Source organism: Channa argus, chromosome 11, assembly GCF_033026475.1.
Source record: "Channa argus isolate prfri chromosome 11, Channa argus male v1.0, whole genome shotgun sequence".
In the NCBI taxonomy this organism is placed as follows: domain Eukaryota; kingdom Metazoa; phylum Chordata; class Actinopteri; order Anabantiformes; family Channidae; genus Channa; species Channa argus.
In genome coordinates this window covers 18,376,168-18,387,874 of record NC_090207.1, presented here as the reverse complement: position 1 = coordinate 18,387,874, position 11,707 = coordinate 18,376,168, and the positions used below count along the sequence as shown (strand labels likewise).

The 11,707-nt window shown below is 37.4% G+C and overlaps 1 protein-coding gene across 2 annotated transcripts; it reads left to right on the top strand.

The window, feature by feature from the left end:
* The first annotated feature begins 3,397 nt into the window (after positions 1-3,397).
* Positions 3,398-11,259, top strand: arid5a (AT-rich interactive domain 5A). 2 transcript variants are annotated; one of them, XM_067522129.1, is made up of 7 exons: positions 3,398-3,527; positions 4,782-4,849; positions 7,077-7,245; positions 7,355-7,407; positions 8,903-9,000; positions 9,083-9,242; positions 9,328-11,259. In XM_067522129.1, the coding sequence occupies exons 1-7, from the start codon at positions 3,413-3,415 to the stop codon at positions 10,585-10,587; spliced, it is 1,923 nt and encodes a 640-aa protein (XP_067378230.1). In that variant the 5' UTR covers positions 3,398-3,412; the 3' UTR covers positions 10,588-11,259. The 2 variants fall into 2 exon arrangements, with proteins under 2 accessions (XP_067378230.1, XP_067378232.1); XM_067522131.1 differs by lacking the exons at positions 7,077-7,245; positions 7,355-7,407 and having other exon boundaries at positions 3,431-3,527; positions 9,328-11,258.
* Positions 11,260-11,707: the final 448 nt, after the last annotated feature.

Sequence of the window (11,707 nt, the reverse complement as noted above, 5' to 3'; positions counted from 1 at the left end):
CGGTGTATGTCTCCTTCATAGCACAGTGTAACACAGGCTGCATACAGTTGAGAAAAAGTTTGAAATAACATAGAAAAGCTTCAGGGATTTTCAGAGGGCTAACAGGAACTCAGATGTATACACAGACTTAGTATGTGCTCTACAATCAGTTTCCTGGAATGAGGCAACAGCTGGGGAATTCACCCCTAATGCATAGGTTTCATTTTCACATGAAAAATCTGATTTTACTTCTCCCACATCCTTCAGTTATAACTGCTGGTTATAATGAGAAATGCTGCATCTGACAAATTACTGATGTTATTAATTTAATACCAAATAAATAAAATGCAAACTAGATTTCCAGGTGGGTTATGTTCACAGCCCTCTTATTTTGCACTTTTCAGTTTTGATTGCTGCGCCTACTGACCCACCTACACAGTTATGCTTCTTTTTATACTGTTCCCGTATAAATTCCGTATGTCAAGTCAGGTGGGTGATCGGCTATAATAAATTATGTTGCCCCTGAGTTTTAAATACGTTTTGACTTGTATACGTAAATATGTTTTGACACATCTTTTTTGTTCTTACTGAAAATTGCTTTGAAAACAAACTTGCAGAATTCGCAAATTTTGTCTTTTCCCCCTAAATGTTCCAGCTCAGCCTTCACCAATTTGTAACTGAAATAGTTTACAAATTCATTCTTAATATTAGCTTTTCATGAAATGAATCAGCTTCTAATCTAGAGTTAGTTTCAGGATATTTTTCCTTTCCTCCTACATCATGTAGAAACTATGAAGATAAAAATATTAATAACTCCCACTATTGAGGTTTTACACATCTGCTTTAAAGTTGGGAAGCTGTATGTTTGCTTCTATTCCTACAACAACAGGACATGTGACATACTCATTTATTAAGCCTTGTTTCCTAACACAGCACATGACAGTTTTTTTTTTTTTACCATGACTGGAATCGTTTGTGCCAGTTAGATGTTTTCAGATTGTTCCCAGGATAGTGACTCACTTCAGACAGGAAATCTTTTCTGTGTTGGATTCACAATATTTTCTCCACACGTTCTCATTTACATTGTGCTGCCCTCACCTCAACCTCATATGTTTATGTCAGTGAAAGTCTGAAATGAATAGCTGGGGATTTTCACAGCCTTAAAACTGATGTTTTTGCTCATTGTCTCCACATTTGTTGTTACCTAGCAAGTGTTGTGCAAAAACATAATCTCAGTTAAATAGAATTAAAAGCCTCTTATATGATATAAATTATTAATTAATTAATTTTCACTGATCTCTGTGCAAGATATTAATGTGTCAGATACGGGATTTTTTTTTCATTCTTGTCGTATTCTCAAATATAAGTAGTAAATTGAATTTGAGATCTAATATCAGTCATTAACATATCTGGCTTAAGATAACAGTTCTTTCTGAGTCTTTCTTTGAACAAAGTGTTTAATGTAATTTTTTCCAGAGCCGTGTTTATCATCTCGACAATCACAATTTCTCAAAAAGCAAAAACAAAACAGCAAAAAAACTCCCTCTGAGATTTGAACAGTTTGTAGATATTTGGTTATTTTGACATTTAAATGAAATGTCATACTCTATCCGCAACAGATGGAGTAACAGGGCGTCCCCCTTTGAAACAGATCAAAAACATGAGGAGGAAATGTGGATTGTGTCTGGTGCAGCTTCATCACTCCTCAGTGTTTTTGTGATAAGATCTCTGTACTGTGTAGTGTGGGACCGCCAAAGGAAAACGGATGGAAAATACAGTAAGTTTTAATTAGACCTCACTAGACACTAGAAACAGATTTAAAAGGCCTGTTGTCGGCTTTTATAAAATATAAATAAAGGTAACTCGAATGATGCTCTCCAACATCTCTGTTATGTGCTTGTAGGCAACTTAAAATCTGAAAACAGCTTCCTGTGAAGAAGCTTCCTCAGCCAGTAGAAGGGCACTAAATGGCCATTTCAAGTCATCTCTAGTAGAGAGGAAAAAAAAAAAAGAAACACTTCTGCATTGTCCTGGGATTTTATTTTTAACCAATATCTTTCAGGCAATGAACAGTAGAAACCATTATACAGAAGTGGCAATTTACCTCTTCCTTAAAATGTAAGGTCTTAAAAAAACTGTCAGAATACCACACACATCCATTTAACTAATGTGAGCTATCAGAGAGGCATTCATCCAGCTATTAGCTGTTATGAGTCAAAATGACTGAATACTTGCGTGACTCTGTTGGCAGTTCCCGCCACTTTCCAGACTAAACGGTGCAATTACTGACACAAATTTCTTCCTTTTTGGTCTTTAACTGGTCACAGTTTTAATTTAGTTTAAAATTATATGATGGACTCTGAAAGCATTATTACAAAGTTGTGTGCCTAAACTTAGTTATATCACCATTACTCTTCTTATAAGCAGTACTGCAACACCAATAGTAAGTACATCCTTACACCCTTTTCAATGATTTTCACATTTAGTAAATAAAGGAAGTAAGGTGCTAATTCATTGTGGTATTTTAAGCTTCTTGTTTTACTTCTTAGAAGATACTTTGATACAGCAGGAAGTGTATGCACTTCACAAAAACATAATTAAATACAAAACTAATACTCACACTGAGCAAGCAACCCACAGTACTGTACATACAGTACAATAAAACAGCATTCGTATTTGTTTGTGAATAACCTTTTATCTGATTTACTGAGTGGTAAAAGTTTAGCTCCAAGAAATATTTCATGCTCACCTAATGACAGTGTTGCAAACTTGTGCAATAAATTCTTAGAATACATTTTGTTTTTTATTTTGTTTTTTGGTAGCTTAGAAATTTGAGTAATGTGATTCCAACAGACTCCTTTAAACCTTTTTTCTGTGTATAGGTTGAATGTTTCTTTCACTTCCTCAATTTTAGCAATTTTGGTGAATTTTATTTCGCCGTGCTTACTGTGAGGGACTAAGTTTGCTGTGAGTTCATTCAGTCCAAAAATAAAAGCCGTATGCTTGAGGATATTATTTAGCTACATTAATAAGGAACAGTAAAGTCTGGCTTTATCTTCTAATGTTATTGTCATCATTTATTTATTAATAACATACAAATTGTTTGGCAGACTTAGTGTTTACTTATGTACAGAATAACTTATGGTAATCCATACAAAAATAGAAATGACATGGGTTGATGAGCCACAACTCTAAATTTAATCAGAAATCAAATAATGATTAAAAAAAGTTATCTGTGGGCCATCATATTCTGTTGTAGTTAAAGTATTCAGATCTCAGTTCATGCACTGACTAAATATTTCAACACAGATGGGGCTTTTTTTTTCTCTGAAAATCAAGAGATGAAACAGAGAGAACACATACTGAAACTAAAGTGAGAAAAAAAAAAACTCAGTTTCCCAGAGTCATTTGCTTCAGTGTCGTCAGTCAACCAATGAAATTGGCTTGTACAGACACCTTCCTATTTCGAGGTGTGAAGTTGAAGAGGGTTGAATTACTGTCACTAAACAGAGTCAAGCTGGAGACAAGAAGACAACTTTTGAAAATGGGTAAGAGTTATTTGTATCTTTTTAAATGCCAGATATTATATAATATATCTAATATTTGCTATTTACTGTTGAATTTACTGCAACAGGTTGAATGCTAAATGGTTTTTGTTACAGTGAACATGATAAATATTACCACTTGTTCGTGTGATTTATTAAAATCTGTACCTGTAGGTCAGCTTTTGTGAATGAATGTTGCCAATTATTTGAAAAAAAAACCAAAATCTTTCAAAAAGTCTTGATGCTTCAGTATTTTAACTTCAGGCTTTGTACACAGATTATACAAAATCACGGAATTTAAAACAGACTAACATATCTGTTTAGAAAACAATACGCCAATGTGCTTTTTATTAAGTAAAGTTACACACCACAGTACTAGTACTTGTTTGAAACAATATATTAAAAATATTTCTTCATCTGATCGAATGGAGAAGTCAGAGGCTACTGAAAGCAGAATTAGAGGTACAAGCCGCAACACAGGAAATAAGTGATCTCAAAAGAGAACTATATTGGTTTTGCACACAAATGATATCACTGTGGGTGGAGGGCTACGAGCTACTGAGCTGTCAGTTTGTGGAAAAATATATTTCATTCTCAAAAGAAAGGTTCATTCCCTTTGTTTGTGATTTTTAAGATTTAAGTTTTATTTTTATGCCTAACAATGCACAAATTTGGTCCTGCATATTGAGACACGCACAAGAAAAAGAAAAATATTGGCGTCCTGCAAAAAAGAAAAAGAATAAAAAGTTAAAATGGCATTAAAACAGAATTTGTTAATATGTATAAGGTCAGTACATACAGTATTTTAATGCTCATAATTTCTCATGCTCAATAAAATACAGGTAATAGTAGAAAGTGTTTCTTTGTTTTTTGCTCACCATTTCCCAATATTTTGGTTCAAACACTCAAAAACCGATTGTCATCACAACTGGGTAGATTGTAGTTTTTACAAATTTGTGTTTTGGTCATATGACCCTGTATAAAAAACTAGACATCTAGAAAATATTGTCAACTGAGTCTGATATAAAACCACAGGTTGCAAAACCACTTCCTGCTTGTATTCTGCACTGTATGATATACTGTACTGAATGTTGCAATCCATCTAGATTACTTATTGCAACATATTCTTGTGAAGAAGAAGTAGTTGGTTTCTTCACTCTTTCTTCTTTGAATTGTGATGAATGTAAATGAGTGTTGCTTTATGGGCTGTCGTTTGGAGTCAGGTGTTTAATGTCCCTGCATTGTGTGTGTCTGAAGCTCAAGAGGACCAGAATGAGGCGTCTCAACAAACAGCCAGTGACGAAGACAGTGGGACAGTGAATCAGGTACTAACTGCTGTCACTGCTGATAAAATGCCAGTTGTCCTTCTGCCAGCAAGCTGAGCAATCTCCATCAGTTACAGTTAATCAGTGACTACCGACATGACTACTGAGAATGAGTTATGCATCGTGTTTTTCATTTCCCTTTTTTAGTGAATTTGAGATAGTTGCGATTTTTTGAAGTGCTGATCGTGTGTGTACAGTTGTTTCATCTTTGATGGTTGATTGCAAAATGAGTAACAAGGAATAAGTGATTCTGCTTCGTATTCTGAGAGGACTACAAAAAACACGCACATCTCACACGCCACAATATTTCATTGCACATAAAGAAACTGCAGAAGGTCCTCACAGCCACTATTCTGGTAACTGAACTGAGAGGTACAATATGAGAAACACAAATTAGTTCATCAAATTTCCAGGGCTGATGTTAGTTGAAAGCCTGGTGGTTTCTGTGGTGACTGCTGGCCTGCCGATAGCATCGATCCAGCACGCCACTGACAATCATTGTGAGAGTCACATATAAACACACTGACATCAACATCACCCACACGGTTTTCCAAAAAATTTCATCTAGTGGAAATCAACTGAATGTTTCACAATGATATTTGCTCTGTGGTGTAGTGTGAGATCTGCAGCAAAGGGGCTACAGTATGTGGCTTAGAGTGCAGACGTTTCCTGTAGGCAATCATTGATGCATAAACCTGAAAGTTTTGTGAATGTGAATCTGTGACTGAAAGCAAATAAGGCCGTCATAAATACCAGTGAATGTTAAGCAAGATCCTAAGAAAGGTTTGCAGTTTTTCCATCACTACCTTGCTTGGCTTTTACCCTCTCATAACTTTTAATGCAAATATCATCTTGCACATATATCAGCCAGCTGTTGTCCTGACAAATTCAAATGAGCTTTGGGAAATATGATTTTCACACATCCTTTTTTTGAAAAATACAAACAATCTCTGCCTCATCCGGGTGTTCTCTTTGGTGATACACAATAACAGTGGAAAGTCAGAGGTGTAGATGGGAACAGCAGTGTGGAGCTGTGACTCAGTCGGGGGGTATCTTGGTTAGAGGCCTGCACCTTCACTATTAGTCAGACTACAGGCCTACTTCTCGGAACCAGGAACCGCATAGAGGAACTTGATTCAATATGAAACCACCTTGAACTGTTTTGTTGTACAATGACTGCCACAGAAATACAGCAGTTTCTACATATGGTGATTCAAAGTAAAATATTGACACAGTCCAATGTGGTTTCATTCAACATCCAATCTACCGAAATTGATTCGATGATGCAGTGAAGTAATTTCATATTTATATATCTGTCACGAAATATAGCAATGTTGAATTTCACCGAAATAACAGTAGTGACTATCACCGGAACAACACTGTTGCTCTAAAAAGTTATTCCACACACACAATATATTGGTCTTTTGTAAAAAAAAAAAAAAAAAACACTACAAAGTTATGTTTTCAACTTTCCCTCACCCTAGATTTTCCTTCCCGAGCCACAACCTAAAATTGTAAAAGCAGAATATCATCAGGGATAAAATACAGAAGCGGCATCATCTTCATACACAGTTTCTCTTCTTAAGTCGGGGTTGTTTTCATACTTTTCTTCTCAAAATCTTTCTAACTGATGCTTTTAATACTGCATGTCTTCACTGTTTCATTTCTCCTTTCTTGCAAACCACAAATAGTGACATTGTCAATTTCTTATACTGGAGTTCTGGGTAGTCTGCCTCGTAACACTTGATACTTATTTCTTGGTGTCTTAAAATTCTTCGCAGTCACCGACGGTTGTTACGACAATCCCGCAACCACTTTTTTAATATTACGAAAACTTAGCTTCTCATCACTATTGATAAATAAAATTCATGGTACTTTATGTAGAAAACGCCTTTTTTTCGCGTATGATTGTTTTTCAAAGTGATATTTGTGATACCAGTGACTGACAACTCTAGACCAAAAACCCCACAAGTCTGCTGCTTTCTCTCCAGACAGGATGTGTAGCGGTTGTCTATTGAAAGTAGCGGTAAAACCCTACTCTGATTTTGATGTTTCATTTCAACATTTGTGTCCCATGAGATGACTCGCTGTCTTTTTCCCATCTATGATAATACTTTCAACTGCAAAACAGGTTTCCATATCAGTGCAGCTGACCATGTCACATACAGGAGCTACGTGATTTTGATACAAAAAACACATGCTGATGCATGTTTTCTCTCTATGCTAGGCTTCTCCCTGTGTTATTGAAATTCATGACTCTACCACCGAATGTGAGGAAGAACCAAGGCCCAATCTAGTGCAGATGGAAGAGAAGGCATTTGTTTCAAGTCTGCACTCTTTTATGAAAGACAGAGGTACACCCATAGAAAGGATCCCTCATCTTGGCTTCAAACAGAGTGAGTTTATGTTTATCAGCACCATGCTGCTGTTATATGTTCAACAATATGCACATGGAATTAGATTAAAGATATTTAGGGTCACATGTGCGTCTTTTTCTACTGCCAGTTAATCTTTGGGGGATCTACAAAGCTGTCGAGAAACTTGGAGGATATGATTCAGTACGTACAATTTTTCTTTTTAACTGTTCACTTTCTTTTGATTGGTGCAATAAGGTGGCGAGTGGAGAATGAGCTATAATTTAGATGCTGTAACGTGGTGGTTTCTACCACCACGGACGACATTTAGGTCACTGAGCTCTCAGTGTATCACCACCCATGCAGTGTTGTCTTTGATGTTGACACTGTGGGACAAGTTCTGAGAGTGCAACTCATATTGATATTACTCTATAGTGGGACTAGGTCAGAGTTGAAGATCCCGAGCCCTGCCATTGAGTGGTATGTCCCAGAGTGTAAACAATGTAATATAAGTTGGCTACCTATGCATAAATAAAAAAATGAAAGTGTTGTTTCAGTAGTGAAAATAGTGGGTATGGCATTTAAAGTTAACCAGACATTGTCCTTCCTTAAAAACTGTTTTAAAATTAGACCTGAGCAGGGGAAGTAGAGACCAAGTACCTGGTGCAAGGTAGACACAAAAACATCTATTTAAAAATGAAGGTTACTAGTTGTTTGCTAGTAAGGTTAGCTTTGAACTGTCGTTGAAGTTTCAGGCAGGTTAAAGCTACAATGTGGAACGCATCTGATCTGCTCTGCCCAGCCCTCACTGTCCCTGCTCTGCTGTGCTCTTCCATACTTTGTTATGCTCTGCAACACTCTGGCACATTCTGTCCAACATTTCAGGCAGTTGGCGTTCTAAAAATTACAATACACCCATCGGTGACAACATTACCGCTGGCAGTATAAATAATGTGTGATGGAGGACAAAGGTCAAATTCTGAGCACTCTGCAGCTACACACCCCCATATGCAGCAAAATGTGATACACTTTGTGCAGAGGTGATGAAAGGACAAACACCAAACTAAAGCAGGTTAAAGAAGTAAAAGTGCCAGTGATAATAACTAATATTAACCTCTTTATGTACTAACAGGTAGTTAACCCAGAATGATACATCAGCCTCTTTTTGGTTCATAATAATTAAAAACATATCACATTTGTATATTAAAAGCATCAGGTGGTGTTAATGTTGTACCTGTGTAAATGCAAATGCTCCAAAACTTACCGATCATCAGATATAATTTAAACTAATTGTTGGCTGCTGCCAGTGTTATTCAATGAATTTGTGTCACGGGAGACTTCAACAGCAGCCCTCCACATTAAGATACGTGTTGGAGAATATTTCTGCCAAGCAAATCATTTAAAAAGCTACATACTGTAGCTTAAGGGCAGCTCCTGAATGTTAATGATGTGCCGTAGGTTTGCTACCTGCATCAGGAAGAATAAGCCTGAGTCGGTTAGAAATTCACAATATTAATTGATAGTTGATTGCTTTTTTTATTGGCCCTATCATTCTTGCTTTTTGCATCACTTTGTTCTTGGCACGAAGAGAATTTCACTCTTCCTAGAATCTGTGACTTTCACATGACACATAAAAAAAGATTATTGACGATGGTGGACTTGAGCTCCAATAATTTTCTTTCACTGTGTTAACCAACAGGTGACAGCACGACGTTATTGGAAGAAAGTGTATGATGAACTAGGAGGAAGTCCAGGTAGCACCAGTGCTGCTACTTGCACTCGCAGACACTACGAGAGGTGAGAATAATTCTGTTTCTAACTAATGAGTCAATTCAATCACAATATTACATGATTCATAATCAGAAATTATTTTCTTTAGGCTCGTGCTGCCATTCGAGAGACACATTAAAGGAGAGGAGGATAAACCTCTGCCTCCAAGCAAACCCCGGAAGCCCTATAAGAGAAATTTGGATGGCAAGGCCAACAAGGCAGACATGAAGAGGAAAAGGTCTCAGTCAGATCAAGAGATGGATTCAGAGGTAACATATTATATCTGATAAAAGAAAAAGTTTGTTTCTGCTGCAATATACTGCCTTTTAAAACATCCTATGTGTTATTTTATAGATACTCGCCCCGAGGAGTCCAGATGCTGCTTGCCAAGATGAAGCTGTGTTGCATTCCCACCCTGCTGTCTGGGCCTCCACCTCTGACAGACACCACCCAGAATGCTCTCAGCCAAACAGACCCCCCGCTGAGCTATGCAATTCTGTCTTTGCTCACCTTCTCCCAGTCCCCACATCCAGCCCCTGGACTTCTCACATCCAATCTGCTGCTGGGGAAGTCATCTCTCCTCTGGAAAAAAAAAAGCGACTGGCTCAGGCCAGCCTTAACGTGCCTCAGAGTACACAGAATGAGGATAAAGAAAGGCCCTCGGTCATCCAGTGCTCCCAATCTCCCGCTCGGGCATCTTCCAGCAGGAACCGCAACTCCTCTGATGGCTCCCCGGTCCCCTTATCCTCTTCTTCTTCCCGTAGCCCCTCCCCTTGCTCCATTTCATCAGAGGACAGTCCAGCAGGGGGTAAAGATAAGCCTGCGTCAGCTTCTGAGCTACCCCACAACTATTCTAGCACTGTCAAAAATACATCCAGCTGCAGTGAGGATAGCAAGCCTGTAAGCTGTGGTCAAATATCCAAAAACCTCACAGGAAATAGTAAATATGTTTCTCATATGAGCTCCCAATCACTAACAGCTGAATCTGTAAAAAGTCAAATAAAAGACTTTTTGCCAAAACAAAGCCACAAAGAGAGTAGCAAGCATTTAAACCATCCTTTCTATTCTACCAACTCTTTCACTGAGAAAGCTGACTGGCCTCCAGCATCTACCTCTAGTTTCACTAAAGTTATTCCAAAATCTGGGCAGCTTCTGCGCCCCGCTCCTGTTTGGCCATCTCATAAGATCTACCAGGGCAGGGTGGTTCAACAAGATGACACTCTGCCATGTGCAAAGAAGATGAACAATGTAGTTTCATTGATTTTCCAGACAGAAAAGAGGGAGAAATCCAGGACTATGCAATATAAGGTTCCTCCCACTCAGCAGAGTCTGTCCCATCCTTCCACCAACTTGCCGGTGTCATGTGTCCTGTCAAACTACGATAAATCAGGACGAGACTCTCGACACCAGCCTCCACTATACCCTGCATTTTTAACTAACAGAATGGGACTACCTCAATCCCAGTTAATGTATCGTCATGTTCCAATGGGTCCACCTCACCCTGCTTTTATTGGGCCTGCTGTTTACCAATGTGCGTACCCTTTTCCTCTGGTAAACACCCAACCTGGATATCCCTTACCTGCCATGAATGCCATTTATCCCCACAAGCTGTGATTTTATTTTTGTGCAAACAAGCCGTTAAGCTTGTTGGTCCACTTGAAATGAAATAGTCACATTCTGCGTTTCTTTCATAGCCTGGTGGTTTTAGCTGCTGTAATTAGCTAACTGTGGGTGATGAACTTCTGTCACCAAAATCAAAATACACTGAAGGGAAAGAATGGCAAAAACCTGTGATGCTAGAGATGTTGTATTTATAGGGTCACAGTGAAGCCTTCTGAAATTTTCCACATGCATCAAAAGAACACCAGAAGTGAGAAAGAAATGACTCATACACTGTATGTAATTTCTTCAGCTTGTAAATTTAGAGTGATAATATTTGAATGTCTATTTTTTTAAATATTACTTTATATAATTACATGTACAGGAAGACATTTTAATTCTCTGTAGATTGCTTTGTGCTTCCCTGCATTTTTCTTCTGTTGCACAATTTTAAGGAAATGCTCTTGGTGTAGTTGTTGAGAGCAAAACATTTGTTCTTCATTGTACTGTATTGTAAATGATACTGAAAAAATGCTGCATGAGCCTTTAATCAATGTTAAATATTTTTGAAAGGAATTAAAAATAGTATATGAAATATAACTGTAATTCAAACAATGTATTTAAAAATACATTTAAAAAAGCACATAAATAAATAAATAAATAAATAAATAAATAAATAAAACTACTACAACCTTAGTTCTGGTCATTTGTTGTTAGAACATTGCGGCTGTTTTTTCCATACAATAAAAACTATCATAAAATACTCTATTTCATCATAACAATATGAATTTTCTATAAGAACTTTAATTTTTTTGTAACCCAACTTCTGAGTGAAATCGTCAGGAAAGGCCCACGGGTCTGATGTAGCACTGATAACCCCAAAGGAAGTTGCTGTGAAAACTGACGTGCAATACTGTCAATACTTTAGAGCAGCAGTACCACAACGGATGCAAAACCACTGGTGAAATTAACTAAGTATTCTAAGGCAATAGCAATGACAAGAAAAGAGAAAGAGGAAATCAGACAAATGAGATTTTGCTGCAAGCCACAATGTGGTGTGAATCAGCACAAACAACAGAACTTTCTGTTAAATTCCCACTAACTGATAGACGCTCAAAGAGAGATAGTTTTAACT

What these genes read in the sequence shown, in the direction of transcription:
- arid5a (XM_067522129.1), top strand. Translation starts at nt 3,413, where the DNA reads ATGAAATTGGCTTGTACAGACACCTTCCTATTTCGAGGTGTGAAGTTG. An exon ending in ACAGTGGGACAGTGAATCAG is followed by an intron (nt 4,850 to 7,076) that starts GTACTAACTGCT and finishes TCTCTATGCTAG; the next exon opens with GCTTCTCCCTGTGTTATTGA. An exon ending in TCATCTTGGCTTCAAACAGA is followed by an intron (nt 7,246 to 7,354) that starts GTGAGTTTATGT and finishes TTCTACTGCCAG; the next exon opens with TTAATCTTTGGGGGATCTAC.